Source organism: Denticeps clupeoides, chromosome 3 (genome assembly GCF_900700375.1).
Source record: "Denticeps clupeoides chromosome 3, fDenClu1.1, whole genome shotgun sequence".
In the NCBI taxonomy this organism is placed as follows: domain Eukaryota; kingdom Metazoa; phylum Chordata; class Actinopteri; order Clupeiformes; family Denticipitidae; genus Denticeps; species Denticeps clupeoides.
Window position 1 is genome coordinate 21,517,885 of NC_041709.1, and position 26,879 is coordinate 21,544,763.

At 40.7% G+C, this 26,879-nt stretch overlaps 1 protein-coding gene across 2 annotated transcripts in view; it reads right to left on the minus strand.

Annotated features, from left to right (window-relative positions):
* The window catches only part of LOC114786713 (collagen alpha-1(I) chain), a 57,338-nt gene that overhangs the window by 17,676 nt on the left and 12,783 nt on the right, over positions 1–26,879 (minus strand). Inside the window, exons 2-35 of one of the 2 annotated variants that reach the window (XM_028974067.1) lie at positions 24,103–24,244; positions 23,712–23,870; positions 23,069–23,261; positions 22,570–22,704; positions 22,136–22,213; positions 13,482–14,108; positions 12,213–12,257; positions 12,021–12,140; positions 11,557–11,595; positions 10,934–10,987; positions 10,798–10,851; positions 9,246–9,353; positions 9,056–9,109; positions 8,787–8,840; positions 8,546–8,590; positions 8,186–8,239; positions 6,756–6,800; positions 6,618–6,671; positions 6,480–6,524; positions 6,217–6,270; positions 6,011–6,055; positions 5,873–5,926; positions 5,723–5,767; positions 4,458–4,511; positions 4,255–4,362; positions 4,092–4,145; positions 3,872–3,925; positions 3,733–3,777; positions 3,419–3,472; positions 2,959–3,003; positions 2,678–2,731; positions 2,055–2,108; positions 1,866–1,919; positions 1,631–1,684 (exon numbers count right to left, since the gene is read on the minus strand). In XM_028974067.1, coding sequence (XP_028829900.1) covers positions 1,631–1,684; positions 1,866–1,919; positions 2,055–2,108; positions 2,678–2,731; positions 2,959–3,003; positions 3,419–3,472; positions 3,733–3,777; positions 3,872–3,925; positions 4,092–4,145; positions 4,255–4,362; positions 4,458–4,511; positions 5,723–5,767; positions 5,873–5,926; positions 6,011–6,055; positions 6,217–6,270; positions 6,480–6,524; positions 6,618–6,671; positions 6,756–6,800; positions 8,186–8,239; positions 8,546–8,590; positions 8,787–8,840; positions 9,056–9,109; positions 9,246–9,353; positions 10,798–10,851; positions 10,934–10,987; positions 11,557–11,595; positions 12,021–12,140; positions 12,213–12,257; positions 13,482–14,108; positions 22,136–22,213; positions 22,570–22,704; positions 23,069–23,261; positions 23,712–23,870; positions 24,103–24,244 — 2,933 coding nt within the window. Of the gene's footprint in view, positions 1–1,630; positions 1,685–1,865; positions 1,920–2,054; positions 2,109–2,677; positions 2,732–2,958; positions 3,004–3,418; positions 3,473–3,732; positions 3,778–3,871; positions 3,926–4,091; positions 4,146–4,254; positions 4,363–4,457; positions 4,512–5,722; positions 5,768–5,872; positions 5,927–6,010; positions 6,056–6,216; positions 6,271–6,479; positions 6,525–6,617; positions 6,672–6,755; positions 6,801–8,185; positions 8,240–8,545; positions 8,591–8,786; positions 8,841–9,055; positions 9,110–9,245; positions 9,354–10,797; positions 10,852–10,933; positions 10,988–11,556; positions 11,596–12,020; positions 12,141–12,212; positions 12,258–13,481; positions 14,109–22,126; positions 22,214–22,569; positions 22,705–23,068; positions 23,262–23,711; positions 23,871–24,102; positions 24,245–26,879 lie in introns of both variants that reach the window. The other variant, XM_028974065.1, reaches the window with a different exon arrangement.

A 26,879-nucleotide genomic window follows, 5' to 3' on the forward strand; every position in this document is an offset into this window, starting at 1 on the left:
TGGTTGGAAGATTAAATTCTACCATTACCTAGTTTCTCAGCTATTATGAGCAGCAGTTCCAATCAAGATACCCCTAATGCAGCAAACCACTGCAATCTTGAATAAATTCATCAAGCCAGGCTTGTTAGATCCTGCCAACAGAGGACAGACTGAACAAACTCTGAGGGTATTGGCACTTATGTGTACACATCATACAGACACTTCAAAGACTGCACAGCAACACATCCATGGCCAAGCATAGTGGTCACTATGTGCTTGGTCCTTCAGGCCCACACCCCCTGCCTGGGGACCGTCAAACCCCACCTATTCCTCACCATAATTGGCCAATGGGAGGTGGTCTGTTAAACCAGTTTTCCCATAAGGATTACAGAGAGTGCAATTCCAGAAAACTCACAGCCAGTGTAAAGCTGACAAATTGCCTCTGACATTTCATGTCTCTCCCATGGCCTGCAGCCTCCTGATTACTCCAAGAGATGGAGCAATAAAACCAGCCTTCACTTTTTTGAAGACAGTGAACAAGAGCAAAAGAAAAGAAGCAATGTTTACTAAATAAATAGAAACAAAAATGGACGTGGCTTCAGCAAGGCAGAACAGAAAAGTATAATATACAGTACAGGCCAAAAGGTTGGACACACCTCCTCATTCAATGTGTTTTCTTTATTTTCATGACCATTTTATTTACGTTGGTAGATTCTCACTGAAGGCATCAAAATGAATTAACACATGTGGAGTTATGTACTTAACAAAAAGTGGAGACCTGACCTCCACAGTCACCGGACCTGAACCAATCGAGATGGTTTGGGGTGAGCTGGACCGCAGAGTGAAGGCGAAGGGTTCAACAAGTGCTAAACACCTCTGGGAACTCCTTCAAGACTGTTCGAAAACCATTTCAGGTGACGACCTCTTGAAGCTCATCGAGAGAATGCCAAGAGTGTGCAAACCAGTAATCAGAGCAAAGGGTGAAACTAGAATATAAAACATGTTTTCAGTTATTTCACCTTTTTTGTTAAGTACATAACTCCACATGTGTTCATTCATAGTTTTGATGCCTTCAGTGAAATCTACCAACGTAATTGGTCATGAAAATAAAGAAAACACATTGAATGAGAAGGTTTTGTTGTGGGAATCTTTTCATCTGAGGAACTGCAATGAAGAGAGGGTCATCTGAATTGATAGCCAAGTTTTATTTAACGTGCACGGGGGGACTCACAAGAAGGACTTCCACCTATTAGTAAGTCCACAAGCATATTATACCATTCTGGGCATACAAGGTCGAAAAACAAACTCGCACCACTTTGGACAATGCTGCCAATCATGGTCACAGAATCTTTCTTTTATCAGCTTATGTCCAGCTTTGTACATCAACAAGGTCAAAAGTAAGATACAGCTGTCTTCTGACTTTTCCATGACCAAAGATCATGTCCAGGCCTGTACATTTTCCCTTCACAGTGCGTCCAAAATTTTGGCCAGTACTGTATACATAGGTTGCCAGGAAATTAGAATTCATATATTATTTCATACTATAAGTATATATTTAAATATACAATCTGAGCATCATTTTCACCCTTATAGACCACTGTGTGCATTATTTAGATTCAATGTTCATCTAAATCCTCAGTAAGATAATTACCATTTCACCCATGCGTCCTGGTCTTCCACGCATGCCAGCTGATCCTGGGAAGCCCTTTCAGTAAAAATATTCAGAAATATTACTTATCATAATACTTATACTTATACTTATACTTAACATAACTTATCTATAGAGAATGTTCAATTACAATACATAGGCACACATACAGGAAAACAGTAGCATATAAGTAATATAAAAGGACAATGAAAAAGCATGTAATGGTGATGTTACTTACATATGCACCTACAGGCCCCTGTGGTCCCTCTGCACCTGTCTTCCCAGTGACACCCTGAAAATTTGACAAAACTTGTGACACTTATATATATTCTGGTACAATCTAATTTTTTTACTAATTGAAAATGTTACAGAGTGGCTATTCATATGTAAAGAGTTAAGGGTCTGGTCACCAGTACATAACACTCACCCTCTCCCCTGGGGGTCCTGGGTTACCTGGAAGTCCACCGTGACCAGCTTGACCCTGTAAACAGCAACCAACATATAAGGATATTCCAAGATTTTTTACACATTAATAATAATTTCTCCAGGAATACATTGATTACATTTTGTAGTCCATCAAGGATAAGGCACTAAAATCAATCAGACAAAAAAAAAATCTGAAAAAAATCAGAATATGTATAATGAGGTTAAAGGTAATGAGGTTCATGGCCAATATCCAAATGATGGGTCAATCCAGTGAAGCGATGGTCTCAAATGGGAAAATTAGAAGAGGTGGTCATAAGAAACAAGTGACCATTGAACAGAGATCTCTGCATTGGCAACAGCTGGGGAGAATGCCAAAACCATGTGGGAAAAGTGAGCATCTTAGGGTGATTGGAGACTGAGTTGGGGATTTCTGGTAAAATGTTGTTCGTTGATTCACTGGAATAGGCTGGCTCACTACAAGTTTCATCATAACAATGGAGGCTAGGAACTCTGGGAGCAGGGATGATGGGGCAGACGACCTTTGCGGTTGATGGAGGAAATTAGGAAATGAGCTAATGATCTAAGCAATCTTCAAATTTTCTTCAAAATCATTAAGACACATACCGGAGATCCAGTAATGGCATCCAAGCCAGGCTCTCCGATAATTCCTGGAAGACCCTAACCAAAGAAAGAAAGTCATGATATTTGTAGTCAGTTTAAAATTTTTATTACTCGTAATTTTGGCTTTTCAGGCAGAGTGAAAACACAAAATATTACAGAACGATCACAGCATCTTTTATTTCAGCTTTGTTTCTACATTTTCAGTGAACTGTGGAATATTGCTATATGTACAGTATCACAATATATCATGATTTAATCATATTGTGACCCATCTTGTTACTCACCACTGCACCTTTACTCCCAACTACACCTGCTGTGCCCTGTAGGCCCTGTAACATACATACACAACAAAAAAGAAAGATAAAGTGTGAGATATATGATAAATGAAAAGAGATTTTGTATAAGAATTAATTTATTCTTATCAAAGTTTGACACCAACAAATTAGAGCATAAAGTCACCACAAGAAACAGGAAGAGCTGGAATATGCTGTTCTATAGTCTCTGTAAGTTTACTGGATGATAGACGCCATTGGTTCTCTCTCATTTGGTGTTTTGGTCAGGATTAGTTGGTTACTCAGAGTAACTTGCTCTTTAAGTGCCAGGAAAGTTTTTCCCTGCAAACACATTTCTTTGCCCTTTCATCTGTCATAAATTAGTAGAATATGTGTCAAGTGTATGAAGATAAAAAAACACAGAATGATACCAAAAATTTGTGATGTGCATATGAGAACACAGAATGGGAACCTGTGTACCAGGCTTTCCTTCAGCTCCCTCAGGTCCTTGGACTCCTGGCAGGCCCTGCAGTAAAAATAGGAATATTGGATTATAAGTATTAGTGTTGACTGTTGTATAGACACAAATGCTGCATGTAAGGTGTATGTTTTATGAACTGTGAAATTGACAGCATTTTACTTATTTTACCCAGTGTATTCAATGTATACGGGTATCTACATGTTTAATCACATCCCCAAATTAGTACCCACTGAGTAAATTAAGGGATGAAGCAATAGTGGTGGTGATGTCCAACCTTAGGTCCATAGCAGAATTTGATATCTTACCGGCAGTCCAGGCATCCCGGTGTGTCCTTGCTGACCAGTTCGACCCTGAGGTAAATAATAGGTCAAAGTAATTACAAGAAAATTCAAAAACTACAGACCATTACTAGATATTGTAGTACATATTAACATATTTTTATACCTTTACTCCTCTGAGTCCTGCTTTTCCTCTCCGACCTTCAGGACCTCTGCTACCCTATGTTATACACATTTTAAATGATGCCTTTACCAGTCAGCATCTGACTGAGCATTATCAGAATAAACACAAGATGCCCAAAGGTAATCAAGTCCATAATTGGACTGAAGACTCAATCTTCATATTTTTTTGTAATAAGATCATGGGGGCAAAGCAAGAATCTAACCTTTAAACCTTCTACACCTAGTTTTCCCTGTGGCCCTGCATCTCCATCATCACCCTGAAAGAGAATTATGTTTGGAGTTGCTGCAATTCTAACACATACAAAGACAGTGATGTCAGTGTGTGTTTAATATGCATCAATCTGATATCTAACAAATTTACCATACCTCATTTCCCTTTGGACCTGGATCGCCTTTTATCCCTGGAAAACCAGGAAAGCCTGTTGGACCTTGCTCACCCTGAGAACCCTGAACCCCGAGAGAACCTTGTTTTCCCTAAGGAGAAAGAGAAATAACCAGTTTCCTCCATTTGGGAGTTGAAACCCCCTCATTCTAAAGATAATTATCTCACAAGATGTTGATATTCTTACTTTGTCTCCTTTCGGACCACTGTCACCCTTGTCTCCATCAGGCCCTCGCCTACCCTGAAATCGAGAAAATTAGAGACAAGTCATGTATTCCTCATCATTCGTGCATTTCAAACAGCATTCTCATTGCTGGCTGGGTTTGTTGACAGTCTCAGACAGTCATTACAGACTCCAGCCCTGACCCAAATCCAACAGAAAATATGTAGGGTGACCTGAAGACTGGGCTCAGTTAGCTGGCACCTGATTACTGGGTCCTGATCACTCGAGCCTAATGAGAAGCTGTGAGTGATCCTTTAAGTGCCCACACTCCCCAGTCGATCTTTACATGTGTGTGATGCTGCGCTTCTTCTTCTTCTTAGTTTGCCTGTGTTTTTAGGCAATCGTGCCGTATTTCAGTTTCCTTATTAAAACCATTTTTTGTTAAATATGTCGAGCGCCTGTGTCTATACTCATTCCCAATGTGGCATGACCAGATTATAACACATTGTCACGACTCACGGTTGTGTGGGGAAGGAAGTGCAGAAGCGAGATCTAGTGGCACAAAAAAGGGATTTATTATGAACCAAAATCAGGGCTGAAAAGGCATGACCTAAAACCAGGGGTAGTAGTAGCCTAGTGGGTAACACACTCACCAGAAGACCCTGGTTCAAATCCCACTTACTACCATTGTGTCCATGAGCAAGACACTTAAGTTGCTCCAGGGGGACTGTCCCTGTAACTACTGATTGTTAGTCGCTCTGGATAAGGGCGTCTGATAAATGCTCTAAATGTAAATGTAACCCAGAGATATGTAGCTACAAAAATTCTGCAAACTTTAAGGTACATCGGTGGGTGCTGTCACACTGCTCAGGACTCCTTAATCAGTTGTGTGAGTCTAGAGGCCACTGGATGTCACACACATCTTAACATTTATGTTTAATGCTTCGACAAAGTATTTGTTTAAGGGTGTGCATACATAAACAACCAGCAAAAAAATTTTTTTTGTATTTTTCCCCCAATAAATTCAAAATTTCCATAGATCTGTACATTTACATTACAATTTCATGAAAGGTGGGAACATTTTTGAAAATATTTATTTTCAAAATTTTAACCATTTTAGCAAGGTGTGCTTGACAACAGAATACAGGCATGCTGGCCGAAACAATCTCAAAATGTCTCTCAGACAGGTCTGAACATAGCATAGAACTGTACAACTGAACTAACACAGGCACAGAGTGACCAGGAAGGAGAGATTATGAGAAGACAATATCCTCATGACATTTGCTTACCCTGACACCAGTAGACCCTCCTTGACCTGGAGCTCCTAATGGTCCCTTAAAGTTTAAAGATTAATTTAAAAATCTGGTATAGAATTTGTTGATTTAGTTGCAGTATACTGAGATACTGCAGCTCTGAAGGAAAAAAAGAGCTCTACTCACCATAGGACCCTCAAACCCTGTTTCTCCACGAGACCCTATAGGACCATTAAGGCCCTGAGATGAATTGAGAGATATTATTATTATTGATAAAGGGAAGAATGGGGATAGTTTAGAAAAAAGGTAAGATTTCAGACATACACGTTCTCCTTTAGGGCCAGGAGGACCTTCCTTTCCTGGCAGTCCCTGCACACATATGAATAAACATTCTAGTCATTTCAGTACAAGTCATTTAGTACATTTCAATATAGATGGTAATACTAAAACTAAAATGCAGGCCACTGTGAATACAAATTACAATAAAGTGAATTTTCCCCTTGGGACTTATCAGCAGATTAGGAACTGACCTGCACCCCTCTCGGTCCTGGAGCCCCCATTGGACCTTCCAAGCCTTCAGGACCCTGAAAAGGACAAGAACAAATCATGAGCAAATTGTCTCATTTCATTGAATAACTCTGTTACTTAGAATTATTACAGCACAGACAACTGCTACTGAGTTTTGGCATTTGGCAATTACATGTGGCATATAATCAAGATTTTTGCCTTTTTAGTTATACCAAAATCTAAATGAGGGCACTAATTATTTTTCAGATAGATGATGTAAACCTACCTTAAGCCCTTGAACACCAATGACTCCTGAAGGTCCCACATCTCCCTATGAAGACAGACTGGTAAATGGCTTGGGTCATGAGAAATGTGACTGCATTCTACATTGTGACTGTCACCAGAAGGAATTTTATATTCCCACCTGTGAGCCGTTGGCTCCTTGTGCTCCAACTAACCCAGTGAAGCCAGAAGGGCCCTGGACAGCATAAAACATTACCATTAGTTCTGACATAACTAATCATTATTTTATAAACCTTTTTTTTTTGGTTGTAGAACCTACTGGATAACCAGGGGGACCAGACTGGCCTTCTAATCCCTCTTCTCCCTGCAGGGTCAGTCATACAGTTTAGGGTAAGCATGGAAGTTAAATGGTTCAACAATTTAATCAAACTCAAACCACTGGATGGTGCAGTTACAGGTCACAACATATAGAGAGCAGATGAAATCACCACTGACAGGTTAAGAGAAGAGAATTTGTTATCTTTTTACCGGGGCACCTGGCCATAGGGGGAATATGTTCACAACATTTATGAAACAATAGTGATTTTTAATAAACAAAAGAAAAAGTGCGATGGCCAACTTACAAAGCAAACACCATAGCACTTGTGGAACATAAAAAACACAAATGCAGGACGAGCAAGTGAGGGAGAGTCCCAGTGAGGGAGAGGGCTTCTAATCACCCAAGGCAAACAAGCATCGGCTGGGAGCAGATTAGAAGCCCAGTGAGAGTCACAGGAGGTGGGCCCGGGCACTCTGGCAGCCCCCCTTGCAGCTTGCGGAATGGAGGCGGGCCTGGGCACTTGTGTGTGTGACTGGCATCACAGCCAGTCAGGGTGACCACACTGACTTGTGTTCATTGCCAAAAGCACCTATAATGGATGTGTGATAATGTTATGGTTGATCAGTTCATATGTTCTCAATGGTCATTTGAGATCCAAAAGCAGAAAAAAATGTACTGCAGTTTTCCCATTCCGAAATTAAGTGAAAGTGAAGTGATTGTCATTGTGAAACGCATGGTGTCACAACGAGATGTGATCTCTGCATTCATCCCTGGTGAGCAGTGTGACAGTGCTTTACTCAGTGACACCTTGCGGTTCGGGGATTCAAACCCACAACCTTCTGATTATGGGTCCACTTTGTTACCCGCTAGGCCACCACTGCCCCACTAAGGTGTTACATTTGTGTTACATGGTGTTACATTTATGGTACCACCAAAAGTTTGAAAGCAACCAACTCTGTGGTGGTTTTGGAGACTAATATGGAGCCTCATTTTTACCTTCATGATGCTTTTTCATGCTATTGTCATCATAAAAAGCCGCTTCATAAGATGCTCATTAACATGAGTGAATGATTAGAAAGTGTTCAGCATAATAAACCTCCAGGACTGTTGGGACCCAACTTAAGGTGGTGCAGAAAAACCAAATGTGTAAAATGCTGCAATCACAGAAAAAGCTCCCTGATTTAGAGAGACTCAAATATTCTGTTTGTCTTGTTTTTTACATAACCTCACATGTGTTATTTCATAGTCCTGTCTTCAGTTTTGGTCGATGGAGAAAAAAAATGCAAAAACAAAAATGCAAGACCCATAAATGAGTCGACTGGCAGTGTATTCATGACATGATATATTAGGCCTGAAACAAAGCAGTAGAGGATCACTTTTCTAGTCATGACACAATTCCACAGCAGTTACGAAAGGTCAGTAGAACTGACCTCTGTGCCAGAAGTCCCTTCCAGGCCCTCAAGGCCTCTGTTGCCACGATCCCCCTGAAGATATTGACACAAAAATTAAATATGAATAAGAAAATGATCTGTCCTTACTGTTTATAATTATCTACCTATTGTAGATTTCATACATTTATATATCTAATCCTCATTTTTAGATTAGACAAAATATGCATTATGATTAGTGTTTATTATATCTTTCAATTCTCACAATATTGAAACTGATGATGAATTGAGGGCTCAACTGAGTGACAAGTAAGCATGCAGCATGCCTGGAGCTACACACACACACACACACACACAGACACATACATACACATACACTCACTTATACACATATTTACTTACAGAAGGGCCTGCAAGGCCAGGCAAGCCAGTTGCCCCTTTATTGCCCTAAATGATAAACAATAGCACACTTAAAGAAAAAAAACCCTCACAAACACACATTTTCATTTTCTTGATGTTAAATAATGTGCAGATTTACAGACCGTATGTCCTAAACAGCATAGTATGTCCTAAAACTAAATACAATAAAAATATACAGTATATGCAGTTTGTTACTAAAAATGCATGTTACTAGCATGTTTACTTTCTCTCCTGGATTTCCTTCATCCCCAATTGGACCTTCTAATCCCATCAAGCCCTAGACGGAAAGATAAGAACATTGCAGCATTTATATGAGGCTGAGTTCAGTTGCCATTTCAGATGAGAGCAGATGAGATCCAAGCTATAATAGCGATAAGTGCATTGTAAATCTTACAAAATCTGCTCAGTGTCATCGTTGAGTATTGATTCTTAATTATTATTTAGATGCACAGGATCCAGTGTTTATAACCAACAAATTGCTGCCACACTTACCTCATCACCCTTTTCTCCAGGTAAGCCAGGGTCTCCCTTATAACCCCGAGGACCCTGGAAAAGGCCATCACATTATGGAGTTGCCACAAAGCCCCACATGCCATACTGCTACTAAACCTCAACATAGAGGACCAGTACAAATCTGACAGAAAACACAAATATGAACAAAATGAGTGACTAATGTCCTTACCGGAGGTCCAGGAACACCAGGTGGCCCCGGTAGCCCATCTAGACCATCCTCTCCATCTTTCCCATGGAATCCCATTCTTCCTGACACTCCTTTAGGTCCTGGATCACCCTGAAGCAATGGGAACAACCAACAAATAGGAAATAAGTGTGATAACATATGTGGGAATCAGATATCTAAGAGACATCTAAGTTTAAGGGTCCTAACAAGGAGGGTGGGGGAATGAGAAGAAAGGAGCATGTCCTCAGTTGACAAAACAGCAGACCTTGTCACAGGAGAGCCAGGTATAACAACCCGGCTTGATGAGGAACAAGAGAATGACCCATTGTAGCCAACTGGCATACTGCTGTGATGTCTTGACCAGATGTAGAAAGGCACCCAGTCTTCCTTGCCACAGCACCACATTAGTGTACAGTCTTCCACAATTTCTCATTGTGCCACTTTTTTTGCCATGGCAGAGGAGGGCCTAGTGGTTAAGGAAACGGGCCCGTATTCAGAAGATTGCTGGTTCGAATCCTGAACCACCACTGAGGTACCACTGAGCAAAGCACCGTCCCCACACACTGCGCCTGTCATGGCTCCATCACCAAAGGTGATGGTTAAATGCAGAGGACACATTATGTTGTGTGCACGTGTGCTGTGTTGCAGTGTTTCACAATGACATTCACTTCGCTTTCACTTCAGATCGGTCCATATAGCTCATTATGCAGTGAAACAATTAAGCTCATTATGCAGTGTTAAATTAATTCACGCATTGAATATCATAAGGACAAAACAAGAGCCAAACAAATAGTGATAGGATGGTAGTAGCCTAGATGGTAATACACTCGCCTGTGAACCAGAAGACATTTGTTCAAACCCCACTTACATTGTGTCCCTGAGTGTCTCCAGTGGGACTGTCCCTGTAACTACTGATTGTAAGTCACTCTGGATAAGGGCGTCTGATAAATGGCATACAGTATAGCCACGCCCAAAATGGAATCAGACAATTATGTGTAAAAACGGTCAATTAGAAATGCAGTTCGAGATCTGGATAGGATTTTCAAAGTCAGGAGCTTTGATGGATGAATGTGGCATAAACAGAATACTGTTTGCTTTATGGCACAGTAAGCATACTTTATTCAAATAAAATTTACCAAATGAAGACTACCAAGTTAAGTTTACTTTTAGCAAAGCGTGAATGTTTAAACCTGAAGAAATGCCACAGAATGAGGGTGAAGCAGATATATTCGACTCATTCTTTAATGTGGCACTGCAGACAGTGAAGCACATGTTGTCAACAGTTTTTATTAGCTGGTCTATGCCACAGCCTATTTACTGGGTTACAGTTGTCTGCCTGTGTTTCTGTGGTTAGGTCTGAACTGGCTTTGTGAGGCAGAGAAACTGTCTCCAATTATTCAATTATAGACCACAAAATTACAATTAAAAAAATGTGTCAAACTGTAGAAGTATTTTGTGTTCTAAAACGGAATAAAGACATATGTACACTTTTGCCTTAAATTGATTGAAGACCTTATCCATCAGGAAGTATTATATGGGTCATAAAAGAAATTACCATGTAACCGCTTTGTCCAATGGACCCTTGTGACCCAGGGTCCCCTGGTGGACCCTACAAAAAATAAAAGAGTTGAACACACAAATAAAAACTGAGACATAATTGAATCCCCACGTTTTATGTTTTGCAAACTGACCTCGACTCCAGGTCTCCCTGACTGCCCCTGTGGACCTGCTGGACCCTGCATCCTCTGACCAGGCCACAAACAGGAAAATACAGCAATCAGTCTCAACACGATAGCACCACACCCTTTCAATGTGTACTTTTAAAACAGTTATTAAGTTTATAACAGTTACAAGATTTCACTGAACAAAAATACATTTAAGACTTTGACTACAGGCATTTGTATTAAGTTTCAAAATAATATTTAATATAATTAATATGCTAAACTGAGTGATTTTTCTTCAATTCTGAAAACTTATTTCATTGTGTTCACAACTATTTGTGTACTCAAAAATTGTATTTCCGTATAAAACCACTAGATGTCACCAAAATTCCTCTTGTGGTGCACATGAGATGACGGGAGGTAGATATCATGCCTGTTTGGATACACTCAGCACCATATATATACCATATATATATAACAAATTCATTATATATGAGTTAGTTTAATGAGTGGTTTATTCCTGACACGTTTATTTATGTGGATCAGTCTTGCAAAGTATAGGAAAACTGTACTTCTTTGTATTTTTTTCTGAATATAACTATAGTAATTAAACAAACTAATCTTGGAAATAAATGGATAAGGCCAATACTTACAGGCCAACCAGAATAAAGCAATTGGAAGAAGGCACTTTGCTGCAGAGAGACAGAAAAAAAAAAAAAAAAAAAAACACAAGCTGACTGTTCTGTACACTCTGAAGTCAAATTTACCATTTAAACAATGATTGAGTCACCATATACTATACTGTAAGATTTTGTCAGCTAAGGAAGCCATAACCCCAATCAGCAATTAAGGAAAATATGAATACACCTCAAACACACACCACTCAGACCAGGCCCAGTTGAGGTGTGTTTTAGTGCTTCCTTGTCAACATTGCTTCTTTTCAACAAGATTCAATACTTTCTTTAACTTTAATGTCAGGTCCCTTAAGAGCTGCCACCATAAAAACAACAAATCTTTTATTTTCTGCTTACATTTTAACCAATTATTTCAATAGTTTTAGAAGGGAAATTTGCCTTTGATCATTAAAAAATATGGTAGGAACTGATATGGCACTGACCCGAAAATCTGCCCAGTCCTCTTCTGTATTTCGCCACAGGTAAATTGTGGGCAGTCCAGGGGGACCATGGGCACCGGGAGCGCCTGGTCTCCCCATATGACCCTCTGGACCCAGAGCTCCCTGGAAATAAAGGTATTGTAATTGTCATTACTGAAAGTTCTAAGCCAACTCCAGACAAGTTAATTTATTTACCTTGTCTCCCATATATCCAGGATGGCCTACTGCTCCAGGACAACCCTGAGAAGACAATGTACACATTTATATCTTGACAGTGGCTTCCCTAGTGCCCTTCTCTGACAGTACTACTTTTTAAGTGTTGTCTAAAGAAAACCTTATCAAAAAGAGACCAGGGCAGCCTCATCCCTGTTTCTGTTGCTCACAAACTCCAAAAAATCCTCCACGAGTGGACATACTTCATCTATGTAGCACTGTACAAAGCCATCTCTGATGCCTTTCTAGCATTGGCCAAAAACCATGCCCACATGGAAAAGCATCAGGGAGGAAGCTATGATGTATCTACTATCAAAAGGCTGTGGTGTATAACTACATTTACATTTACAGCATTTATCAGACGCCCTTATCCAGAGAGACTTAAAATCAGTAGTTACAGGGACAGCCCACCCCTGGAGCAACTTAGGGTTAAGTGTCTTGCTCAGGGACACAATGGTAGTAAGTGGGATTTGAACCTGGGTCTTGCGAGTGTGTTACCCACTAGGCTACTGTCACCCTTGGTATAACTAGAGAACATTTTCAAAAGTATTGAATCATCAAATTCATTGCATGCAGTTTGCTGAGGAGTGAATGAGAAAAAAAAAACTAACTTTGCAGTGTGTGATGGAGACATACAGCCTTTCACATAATACATGAAACAAACCCGAGGAGGGCTGCACCCTCGTTCAATAATTATTCACAAAGTCCTAGGGTAATCACTGACAGATTTGTTGTTTGTTTTTCATTATGATAAGTGTCAGGAATATTACTTTCCCCATCAAAGGCGGTGGTTTGTGTGGTGTGGCTCTTTGATCTGATTAAGTGTCACGTTCACTGGCACAAAAGAGGGTGAGGCGGGATGGCTTGACTTCATGTTGCTGCTTTGTTCTCAAACTGAAGTCAAATAACACAATTCAAAATCCAAAGTGAAACCAAAAGTAATCCAGTATGTAAGATATGACAATAATGTATGATGAGGATGGTCAGTTGAATTGTGGACAAGGTCAGGGTGACCTGTATGCCTGGTAATACACAAGACTGTGGCGATCTGATATGGGGTTGGAGCTACTGCATTGCTGACAAGAGGACAAGAATGAAACTGTCAGCCTCCATTGCTAAATAAAGAGCTATCTGTGGAATATGTGTCCTATAGTCAAGTCGACAGCATGAACATCAATTGAATCTTGAAAGAATATTTCTTTCGAGCAAATTAAAAGGAAGAAATTAACATTAATGAAAGAGACAACTCACTGGCTCTCCAGGGGGTCCCACCCGCCCTCGGGGTCCTCTGTGAAGCCTGTAGGTTCTACCATCCAGCCCTGTTACCAGCACGCCCTCCCTGGCATCGTAGGTCACTGTTCCAGGGGGTTTCTTGGACCCTTCCTCCCCAGGTACACATGATGTAGGCTGTAGCGTTGGTACAGGTGACATGGGTGTGGGGGTCTGCACATGTTTTGGAGGCTCGTTGTCGCCATCTATAGGTTTGGAGTCTGAATAATCTAGCCCTGAGTTACCTCCTGTGTCCCTTCCGTCTGGATAAATCACAGGGGGTTTCTTTTGAGTCTTCTCATCCAGATCAATGATGTCCACCAGCTTTCCTGGAAAGCTGTCATCAGTTCTCCTGCTGTCAGTCTTCCTTTTGTCAGTAGTGATGTTCTCATCTGGCAATTTGGAGGATGAATCGGGCTTCTCCACAGGGCTTCCCTTTATATGTTGAGTGATTGTTTTATTAGAAGCAGGAATGGCATGTAAAAACACTGTATCCACCAAATCGGTGTCTTCATCCACTTCAAATACATCCCCCCGTCCCACCGATGTAGGATGCCTGGAAGGGACAGTCCCATCACCCCGTGTGCTTCCTACACGCCTGAAGGCTCCCTTCAGAAACAGAGGGACAATTATCTTTAAACATCAGGGCAAGAAAACTAGGTCACTAACAGCTAAATATAACTAATTGTGGAACAATTTACTATTATAAAACATCTAGTCACAAATAAAAATAATTTAAGGTAAAAAAAGTAAGCGTGTCTGAGACTAATTCACTATAGGAGCTGGTCATAAATCTCTGCCACAGTTTTTAACTGGCCCCTCTAACACACTTGTTTGTAGTCACAAAGTCTGCATGTATTTTATCTAAATTTTGTGATAAGTTTTATAATAAATTTTACAATAAACAATCAGTACAAATTAACATACAGTAATTTTACAGTCAATTTATTCCGTAATCTTTCATTACATTGGCAATAAATTAAAGGTAATGATTATAGTAATTATGCCATATAAAGGTATGCATACTTCACCATCAAACTTGTAGAGTCAATTGTACATAGCATGTGAACACCCTTTTAATTGGTTCCCATGGGTGCTAAAGTCATAAACTCAAAAATGTTTTCAAGCATGTACAGAGGAAGCTTTTACCATTCATTTTATGATACAGGGACCATTACTTCTAGTGTCATTACCCCAAAATTGCTTAAGTTGTAGCACAGGCTGTTTGCATGCAGCATTCAGTGAACAAAAAAAAATTAGTCTATAATTAAGTTATTTAGCTTACAGCACCAAGCTATTACTCACAGTTAAAAAAGAGAGATGCAAGAGAAGCAAGAACAAGCAGGACAAAAATGTCATCCTTCAAAAGCATCAAGAAGAAACATCAGTCATTAATCATAACAATTCCAGAGCCCTCGGTTACTTCCCTGCCAGCAGACTGTTGCCAAATCCCTTCTTTCTGCCAAGTCCTTTTACTGTTGCATACCACTGTGTATTTGACCGTGTACAATCAGACAGGACCCTTGGTTTGTGATCTTGCATTTTTCTTTACAGCTGTATCCAGTCTGACTAAGCTCTGAGCTTAGACTGCTTAGCAACTTTCCATACTTAGGTACAAGAACACATAACAAGGAAACAGGAACCTAGTGCATCAAAACAAACCTCCATTTTTCCTAGATTCAGTGCAAAAAAATAAATAAAATTACAGTCAATTTGGTTTTAACTGTTTTTATTTCTCAGTTTTACTGTTAAATAGCTGTTAACTATTGTTGTTGTTAGCTATTAACTATTGTCCTCAACCATTGTTTTTATTCAGTGTATTATTACTATGTTGGTGAACAGTTCTCTGTTTTTGAAACTGTGCTTTTGTATTATTATTTAATTATACAGTCTAATTTCAATTAAATTACAAAAACACTACATTTTGTTATATTCCAATTTTTAATGTACAATTTTCCAATTTTCTTCAAAACTCTACAAAAGAAGAAAAAATGGAACAAAAGAAAATTAATTGGCTGGTTTCTGTCACGTCTTGGGGTGGTAGAAGCCGAAAAGGAAGGAACACAATTGTAAGTTGAGTCCACATTAATGTTGCAGCCACAACTGGTGGCTGTCTACTGTATTTAACTGGTCCTGATTGCTCTTGATGAATAGAAATGATCTGGGAGCCTTCAGGACCTGAACCAGTGGCCTCTGGGCATGACAGTTTCAGCGGTACCCAGTAAGAGATGGGTTGGATTAAAACAGCTGTGAAAGATGCCATATGTGGCACGTGCTGGCACCAAAGTGCTATTTCTCATCTTCAAAACCCTGCTGCGTGCGTCCAAGCTTCAATTGTTTTGGTAAACATATTAGAAACAAGTTTTTAATGTTGTGTCTGACTGGTGTATGAGCAAATTTAATCCTCTTTGGCATGTTTTCTTGACAAGGTTTTGGCATGGTTTTGAGAAGATTGGAGCTCTGCATGCCTTAGTTCTGAATCTATACAACATCCAGCTGATTCTTCTAAAGACCTGCATGAAAGTTTGTGGAAGGTGTGAACCAGGTGTGCTAAACAGAGGGAAGTACAATGTGCAGGAATCCAGCCCTCCAGATTGGTTTATGGTACATGTTACAGCATAAAGATGGAATCTCTTTAGTGGTTCTGACTTACGCAGATATAATATAATAAAATTGCACTTATTTGTTCACTATACCAATTGGTTTTATTCCTTTTACTGACACTGTGGACTGAGATATGTCAAACCTTATGTTGAACTCTCAGCCTTAACACTGCATGTCCACCCAGTATCCACACACTCCAGCAGTATCGCCTGTCCACACTGAGTACGGCCTCACTGCAGCACCGTATACAGTTCACTATTCACCACACTCACAAACCTTAACTTGTAGAGCTGGACATCTGTTAGTGAGGCAGTGGTGACCTAGCGGGTAAGGAACCATCAAGGTGCCACTCAGGTCCCCCTGATTTGGGGCAGTGGTGGCCTAGCGGTTCAGGAAGCGGCCCCGTAATCAGAAGGTTGCCGGTTCGAATCCCGATCCGCCAAGGTACCACTGAGGTGCCACTGAGCAAAGCACCGTCCCCACACACTGCTCCCCGGGCGCCGGTAATGGCTGCCCACTGCTCACTCAGGGTGATGGGTTAAATGCAGAGGACAAATTTCACTGTGTGCACCGTGTGCTGTGCTGCTGTGTATCACATGTGACAATCACTTCACTTTATTTACTTTATTTATTTATGATCAAGGTACCATCCCCCCACTGCTCAAATGCGGAGGACACAGTTCACTGTGTGCACAGTGTGCGGCGCTGTGCATCACAATGACAAAAACAAATCACTTTCATTTCCGCTGTTCTCTGTTGCCTGGGGGACAGGCTGTGTCAATATGAGAGAGAGAAAGAAAAAGTAGGCATATTTGTTTTTGTGTGCGAGTGCTTGTTTCTCTGTATGTGCTGAGAAATCAAGGTTCCACTCACTATTAAGCAAAATGCCAAAATAAAGGCATCAATTCTTTAAATATAAAATGCATCTCACCTGAATTAATCAGTCAACACTGATTAGTGCTTATGATCACGAAGGTGAGTCTTTTAACAGTTCCTAAGAGGTAGAGACTGCTGTCTGAACAGAAGAAGTGACACCATTGTTGGAATTTCCCACTGGATGGCACATCTGCTATGGTGCCATCCAGTGCTTTAATAGTCAAATTTCGAAGTCACTGCCCTTTTCAGGATTTCAGGGATGCCTCAGTTGGTCATAGGGACCTCGAAGGAATTGAAGATGGCCTCAGAAAGTAAGTCAACAGACACCCTAATCTGCTCAGCCTTGCCTAAATTGGTGTCTATTCTCAAATACTTGTCTTAGGAGAACTGCTTCACCAAACAAGTACATTTATGATGCACGCGCACACACACACACACACACACACACACACACACACACACACAAAATAACAGGCTCTAGGTTGACATAATTGCAAGTGAAAACAGGATAATCAGTTCCAGAAGGTTAGTTACATTATGCAACCATGACAGATGCTATCTATCACTGACCCCCGCCTCATCATCAGAGACAATCATGGAGACTTTCCACTTACCTACAATCCCCTCATACCTCTTTAGAGTGGATGTAAAATTTAATTGAAAGTGGAGTCTTCATTGCTCTATAATGATACCTGGTTAATATAATTCAAGCTTCAGAGAAGTATGGTTGAATTGCTGATCACAGCTCTGCAGACAGCAGAGAGAAAGACAGACAGTTTTGTAACCACAGGGCAGCATGTCATAAGGAGTGATTACATGTTCCCTTACATGTAAGGGAACATGTAACATGTTACATGTTTGTGCAACATTAAAGTGAAAATGCTTGTATAATAGCCACCCATCACCCATTTGGGGAAAAAAAATCTGCATGTAGCACCGAATCAGTAAGGGAAAGAATGTCATATTTTCCCCCCTCCAGCAATTATTTATTGCCTCTGTCATAATTTTTGTGCTGAGAATATTCAGATGGTCATAAATACTGTAAAGCATAACACAGTCCTCACGAGATGCTTCCTTGTTGCAGTGCCAGAACAGGGATTCTGGATGCAAAATTTCCAGGATATGTGGACACAACAGTCTCCCATTTGCAAGGCAGTATACCATCAAAATTATGCAATTTTACCTTGGGAAAACTTGAGGCAATTTAAGGCAAAGCATGCAAAGCAGAACAAAAAAATGCTTCGCAACAAGTTGCCTTACAGTTTTTCACAAGTACTTTTTTTTACAGTGTGGCATAGTTACTTGGTGACAAGATACAGTTCCGTACTTCACATTAACACCCTTATCCAGAGTGACTTACAATAAGTAATTACAGAGAAAGTCTCTGTCACTGACACAAAACACAGGGTTTAGTGTCTTGCTCAGGGACACGATGGTAGTAAGTGGGGTTTGAGTCTGGGTCTTCTGGTTCATAAGTGAGTGTGTTACCCCACTAGGCTACTACCAATACTACCTTCAAGTGAATATGCAGGAGAAAGTAGACATGTTTCTATTCAGCTTGTCAGAGAAAGTTACTCAAAAAAAAAAGAAAAACGTAGTGCACATTGCAGTGCAATGGACATTGCGTTTAGCAAGTCCAGAAGTTAGTACCGATTACACACCATGAAAGATTCTGCTCATGCACCGAAAAAAGTGAACACCGGCTAAATAAAAAAAAAAGTATTGATCTGTCAATCTGTCTAATTAATCTGTCTAATTTATTTCAGCATTACCGTAATGGTAAGTGGTGTGGTAAGGGCAGTGGTGTCCTAGCGGTTAAGGAAGCGGCCCCGTAATCAGAAGGTTGCCGGTTCGAATCCTGATCTGCCAAGGTGCCACTGAGGTGTCACTGAGCAAAGCACCGTCCCCACACACTGCTCCCCTGGCGCCTGTCATGGCTGCCCACTGCTCACTCAGGGTGATGGGTTAAATGCAGAGTACAAATTTCACTGTGTGCACCGTATGCTGTGCTGCTGTGTATCACATGTGACAATCACTTCACTTTTTTTTTTTTTTTTTATGTGAGTACCATTGTATAAAAAAACATAATACTCATAAGCATAAATTAGACAGCTTAGTTTAAAAGAGCAAATCAATATGTTTTAACAACTGTAAAAATCACATTAAACAAACAACAGCTACAGTTTACTTTTCAGTGCGTCCATATTCTGTAAAAAGTGAAATTTAAGTAATCTGTCACACCTAATATTTTAGCATTGACATAATACCAATCAATCCTGCTGTAACCTGTTTATTTACATTACGTCAATGCTAAATATAAGTTGTTACAATTTAAAAAAAATTTGCCATCACAGGCAAGTTCATCACAGATTAATTCAAATGCAGATTCATATTCAGACATTTGGCACAAACGTCAAGGCTCTGAAATGTTTTAAGATGTCTGGCGAATCCATCTGAATGAGACACTTTGAGACAGCAGCTTCATCATAAAAATCTAAACTTCAAGGGTTTCTGAAAAAGAGATGCAGATCTAATAGTTATTATTAGAGCTGCACTGTCAGTACAGCTACATCATGTGTGTGTGTGTGTGTGTATGCAGTGTGCAGTTTAAGAAGACATGAGGTTAAACATTTCCTGCTCAGAAACACATATGCTCGCTCACACATGTGGTTTCTGCTCTGAAAGTCTATGTGAGTTCACAGACAGAGAGTGCGAAAATCAGAGACATTCACGCAGCATCTAGTTCCATCTAGTCTTCCACTAGCTGTTTGAAGAGGTGAGTCGGTAAAGATTTTCAAATGAAAGTTAAAAAAACCTTAGGAAACCGGGCTCTTACATATATATTTAATTTGATTTATTAAACTAATAATATTTGCAGATTGGATCCTAGTGAACAAAATAATGACATCTAGGACACTGTGGGGTCATGGAGCGATCACAGCAGGTGCTACTGCACCTGATAATAGAGTCCTGGTCCATCCCAGCTGGAACCAATTAGGCTTGATGGACAAGGACTCTATAAGCACCCAGTGGGTGCTGCCACATCAATGTGGACACGTGAAACGTAACTGGATAATGTTTCTGCTCCTGGCAATCGCCACACGCCTTAGAAATGGAATGAATGTTTTCATTCATTCCATTTCCATTTCGACCATTGTGCCTGGTTTTGTTGTCTTTTTACATGTACGGCATTTGGCAGACGCCCTTATCCAGAGCGACTTACAACGTGCTTTCAAGTTACCATTGATGAAGTGATCAATTCCGGTTCACTAGAACCCCAACTATGAATACAATCTTTTTATTCACTCTGTTGTAGATTCTGTACACAAGTTCAACAATAAGAACGTTACAAGTTAATCTAAATATTCTTTAAAGAGGAAGGTCTTGAGCTGTCGTTTGAAGGTGCTCAGTGACTGAGCTGTTCTGACCTCAAGCGGCAGTTCATTCCTCCACCGAGGGGTCAAGACAGAGAAGAGTCTAGATGAATGTTTTCCTTTTACCTTCAGAGATGGAGGGACCAGGCGAGCAGTACTGGAGGCTCGGAGTATACGAGGGGCAGTGCGAGGTGTAATAAGGGCTGTGAGGTAGGATGGTGCTACTCCATGTTTGGCTTTGTAGGCCAGCATCAGTATTTTGAATCTGATGCATGCAGCTACTGGGAGCCAGTGGATTGAACGTAGCAGAGGAGTGGTGGGAAATAAAATCCCTTTTTCATGATGTCCTGCTTCTGCGTCTTCTTCCCCCAAGACATGACAACATCTCTTGCGCACCAAATTTCATTATCATGTTTTTTCTTTAGTTTTACATAGGCTCAGAAGCTGGGAGTTGAGATTTGTTTTCCCCACACCTTTCATCAATCTGGAGAAAAGAACCTTGACAAGACTGACCCTACAACTTCTGCACACCACACTGCAGCAAAAAGGAACACAGCGTCAACAGGCTGAAATCAGCTTCTCAATCTGTGTTATGTCAAACACCTAATTAATATACTCATTAGCCATCAGAAGAAGGGTACACTGTGGTCATAAAGGGATGGGCATGGTCAGCAACAATACTCAGGTAGGCTGTGGCTTTGCAATGATCCATGCTTTCATGTTGTTGATTCCAAATTCTGACCCTACCATCTGAATGTCGCAGCAGAAATCTACATTCATCAGACCAGGAAACATTTTTCCAATCTTCTATTGTCCAATTTGTGAATTGTAGCCTCAGTTTCCTGTTCTTAGCTGACAGGAGTGGCACCCGGTGTGGTCTCCTGCTGCTGTAGCCCATCTGCTTGACATGTTGTGAGTTCAGAGATGCTCTTCTGCATAACTAAAGAGTGGTTATGTAACAAGTGGTTATTGTAACGAGTGGTTTTTTGAGTTAATGTTGCCTTTCTGCTCAAACTACTCTGGCCATTCTCCTCTGACCTCTGGCATCAACAAGGCATTTTCGCGCACAGAACTGCTGCTCACTGGATGTTTTCCCTTTTTCGGACCATTCTCTGTAATCCCTAGAGATGGTTGTGCATGACAATCCCAGAAGATCAGCAGTGTCTGAAATGCCACGTTCAAAGTCACTTAAATCACCTTTCTTCTTTGAACTGCAGCGGTTTGTCTTGACCATGTCAACATGCCTAAATGCATTGAGTTGCCACCATGTGATTGGCTGATCAGTAATTTGCGTCAATGAGCAGGTGTGCCTAATAAAGTAGCCGGTGAGTGCACACACACACACACACACACAAAATCCTCAAATGAAGGATTTTGTGGTATTTACTCACTTGCCTGCTACAAGAAATTCAGCTTTCAAGCCACATACATGCACCCAAATCAACAAAAAAATTGCTTCACCAGAAGAAAACTAAAGTATATCCCAGACTTAATTCCAACTGTGGGGTGACCTGAAGGAGGCCATGCACAAGAGACACTACTCTAAATATAAGATGTGCCATGCCGTGCCAGACCAAATGCTGTTCAAAATGCCCTTCAAAAATGTATTTTATTAAGGGTGTGCTCACTCATGAAAACAGCTTATTGTGTTGTATGTGTCTATACAGGTTATAGGTCACATTAAAATTAAACAGGTCACATTAAACATAAAATGTTTCTAGATCAGAAAAACCTGCCATTTTAACACTAGTGTATATTTTTTTATAAACCTACTTCACTCACAGTTGCTGCAGCATTCTGATTGGTGGCATCAGGAGTCTGCAGGAGGTCCTCCAGGTAGTTTGTAGACAGGAGTAGGTTCTGAAGAAGTAGAAGATACAAAACAGCTTACACAAGCTTTCCACATTCAGGTTATTATGTTGGCTTCATAACCCATGTTCAGGCTTGTACATGAACCTTATCAAAATATGCAAATAGTATATAAAAGAAGGAGGAGCACAGAACCAGGTCCTGGTCTTAATAGGTGGCATTGTTCAAGAGAAAAACTGATTTTGTAGAAGTTCCAATATACCGCCTACAAAAACAAAAAAACAGCCCAATTTTTTTTAATAAACATTGTTTGAGTTACAGTTTTTGTGGCACTTTTTGTCAATTTCATGAACCATGACTCCATGTTGCAAGTTATTTTTGCAAACCTTGGGTGCAGTCAGACATACCTCTTCAGATCGCAACTTCTTAGTTGAGCGGGGTGGTTTAGGAACGGTGCCGCCACAATTGGCCGGGTACAATTCACACTGCTCACGGGCGGCATCGGCATTGCCCATCAGAAACACCAGCTGTCTGACCTCGCCCTACCAACACAGACATCATCGTTCTTTACACACTGTGCAACTGACAGCTATTGTAGGTGTTAGTTGGGAGGAAGAATTCATTGCTACAACTGAAGGAAAACATTATTATATGCTTAACTACAAAATATTATGTCTCAGTGAGAAATCTGGCATTCTACCCCATCTCATCTCTCTGGATATGGACAATAAATTCTGTTTGACTGACATAGTGTTTGTAGTGTTTACTACTTTGTCATAAAGTTATTTGTGGTCTGTGGTGGGTGTGATTCATTAAACTTTGTCACTATAAAGTTACATGGTGCAATAATATGTGCAATAATCAGTGCAAAACTCAAAGAGTAGCATGGTATCAACAGCAGGGTACCTCAAAAGGTGTCTCAAAGGCTTCAACAAGACCTCCAACCATGAGGAGGCCATCAGTGGTAATGTCCAAACCACTGGACTGCCAGTCGACACTTTCCACCTTTGCACAGTCAACATACAGCCCCAGACGGCCTTCGGAAACACTTAATGCGATACGGTGCCACTGCCCATCTGACAAAATGGACACAGGGAATCTGAGGTGGAAGGAAGAGAAGGAAAGAGATCCAAACATCACGGTGGAGTCATCTGCTATCCAACTTCTAGTTCTAATGTTGACTATTGACTATACTAAACCACAATTAAAATGAAACTGAGACTGGAGGAGTCAGTTAGCGGCGAGCAGCTGAATTTGCCAAGAGGTCTTCAAACCTCTTCTTGGAGGCTCACCATCCCTAACCAAATAACCTGAAGCCTTGGAAAGAAGAAATTAAGACTTTACAGGCAGCTTCTCTGCTTCAACCCTCCTGTCGCTCCTACTTACTTGTGATTGTTTTTTATGTATTTTCAGTGCAATATGACCCAGGCTGCCCAAATGTGGACGGGTTCAACAGGAAATGTCTCTTAGTGGTCATTGTGGTCATGCTTTGGTCGTGTACCACCTTGTCAATCGCTCCCCACATTGTGTCACGGCAAGGCAGACTCACTCATAATGCCGCTGCTGTGTGGCGATGAATGTGAGCGAGTGTTCGCTCAGACGCAGCTGCAGCAGGATGTGGTTGTCAGGGCTCAGGAAAGTCATCAGGCTGCGGTCGACTTGCTGCGGGCTTCGCAACTGCAGGAGAAGAGAGAACTCATCTGCAAACCTGCAACACACACATCAAAGTTCGTCGACATGACCCCAACTGGAACTGGAATATACACAGACTTGTGTTGCATGTGTTAAACATTTTTTAAAATCCCAATGGGTAATAAAAACATGGTAATAAACTGGGGTTTAGGGACAGTTAAACGTGCCCGACACCCCTCAGACTCCAGGGGGTTGGACGCATTCATTACAAGGCACAGAGGGTTTAATAATAAACACATATACTTCACCTCTGTCCAAAGACCATGTGAAGAGGCAGGGAGAGAGTGGAGTACTGCCCCACCTGCAGCACAGGGCACCGATTCTCCACAACCCCCGTCACATTGCTGCTGTTTGCCACCACCCATAGCTGCTCCAGGAGGTCAATTTCCTCTGCAAGTACAAATCACAGAGAACAGACTAGACGGAGATCTTCAGGAACAGTGTCAAGGTGTTTGCAGGAGAAAGGCACATACTGTTCACTCAAATGCACAGATAGACCCAAGATTGACCACAAGCATTTGACCCTTCGGCCTTTTTAATTATTTTACTATCAGGTCTAGGATGCCCTATGGTCCCAGTGGAGGTGGTGACAGGTGACAGGTGAATGGTGGCTCTGCTGGACAACATCTCCACACCATGCAGGAGACCCTGACAGCACTGAGCAGCTCCTTCAGGGGCAGGCCGCGGCACCCACAATGTGGGACGGAGAGATTCAGAAGGTCTTTCCTGCCAACCGCTGTCAAACGCACACATCCCATACACCATCTCCACTTGCAATATGTCTATATCTACCCACTCTGTACATACAGTCTATACCGAAACATATTTTTGTCACTCACATTCGCGGTTTTATTTTTTGTATTCTACGACTATTTATTTGCATACTTGTACATTGAATCGTATAATATACAGTGAACATAGTGTCTATGCTATTCTTTTTTTTTACCACTCTTATCTTGTACTGTCCACTTCCTGTTGTGACTATGTAAATTTCCCACTTGTGGGACTAATAAAGGATAGTCTTATCTCATCAGATCATGGTTGAGAAAGCCCTCTGGAATGGAAGGGTGAAACGTTGTCAGCAATCCATAACAAGTCCAGTTTACAGTGGAATACCCTTTTTTGAGATAATCATGACCTGGGTGATTGAGAACTTTCACAGATAATAACGTGTATTTTCATGATTCTGTAAGACCACACAAGCCTCACCCTTGATTTATCATCCCCACAGCAATTGCAATTAATGCAGTAACTCAATTCTGTGGTGCAGAATTGAATTACTGCCCTGACCTAATTTTGTTGGTGACCAAAATCTTATTAAATTATCCCAGTACATCAAGTTTAATTTAAAACGTGAGGTGAGCTCTATTAGGCAAAATCCATTGTCTGACAACTGAAAGAACACAATCAGTAGTATATGCTAAAATCCTTTTTTCAGAAATAGATTAAATATATAAGATTACCCCTGGGCATAGGCAGTAGAATGCCATCCTCCCACCGCTTCCAGCATTGTAATATATTCTTTGTGATGAAGTCTGGTCACCAACCAAAGAAATCTCTATGACATAACTGCTCATGTGACAAAATTTGCTTGAGCACCTGCTCTGCAACAACCAACCCCAACATATGATTCATTTTCATAATTTTTACTGTTCCATTAGGTGGTGCTATTACTTAATGAACCAAATAGATTTACTAAATAAATGCATTCTTTCATAATATAAATGAACCTGTATATATGAATTCATGATTATGTATTTCATTTTTCTAGTAAACCACTTTGACCGTACTTCAATAACCAGAACTCCTTTAAAGAAACAATTTCTGTATCTGAAATTATTTGGTGTAAGTTACATTTCAACAGGGTGTGCATGCAAATGAGCATGGTGAATGACAATCAATAAACAAACAATAATGTACCATAGCTGTTTTACATATGCATATTCTGAATGCATTACTATTTATGTAATGAAACAAAATAATTATGTATTTATTCGAAAAGATTTGACACAGCAACAGTGGGGGGTTGTGAGGTGACAAATTCATATAATAATCTCTCCTAAACCATCTTCGATAAAGTTTCGACTATTGTAACTCTCTCCTGGCTGGAGCTTCTGCAGTTACCATAAAACCCCTCCAGATGGACCAAAATGTGGCTGTCCACCTTATTTTCAACCAGCCGAAACACACCCATGTCACACCTCTTCTCACCTCTCTCCACTGGCTCTCCACAAATTCTTGATGCTCGCCTATAGGGCTGTGAATGGAAGTGCACCCTCTTAAATTCTAAGTTAGCTATTAGTTAGCTACACTCCCGCACGCCCTCTCACATCTGCGAACGGAATGAGGCTAAAAATTCCCTCTTCACGAGGTCTCCGATTCCAATCGAATTTTCCTTTGTTGTCCCTGGCTGGTGGAACGACTTGCCCTGCTCCATTCAACTAGCCAAGACTATTAACACCTTTAAGAAATATTTGAAAACTCGCTTGTTTAAAAATAATTTCAAATTAGTCTAACATGCACACACACACACACACTCACAAAAAAAAATGTCTAGCACTTAACAATTCCCTAGCATGTTCTATTATTGACAAGTTAGTCCTTATCAGGGCTCTTGGAATCTATGGAAACCAAAGGAGAATTGCTGGTGTCTTCTCCTTGTAAGTCGCTTTGGCGTATGCCAAGTAAAGTAAAGTAAAGTATTAATTTCTTCTTTGTGACTTTTTTGTAGTATTCCAAATCCTGCAGCCCGATACTGTCACGCCCCATACTAAAACACACACACATATTGATGAAATGAATGCAGAGTATAGACATTACCCTCATCTCTGTAATGTTGAGCACACCTCTTTAACGTGGACTTTAACTCTACCTCTGGGCTTTTGCCCATGTCCTGTCTTGTCTGTCTGATGATCCCAGTTGTGGCTTCCTGTGCTCCTGTGTATAAATGCCTTTCTTTTAGACAATGTCTGTGTCTGTCATCTGTATGTGTGAAGTCTTGTTCCTCAGTTTCCCTGCAAGATGT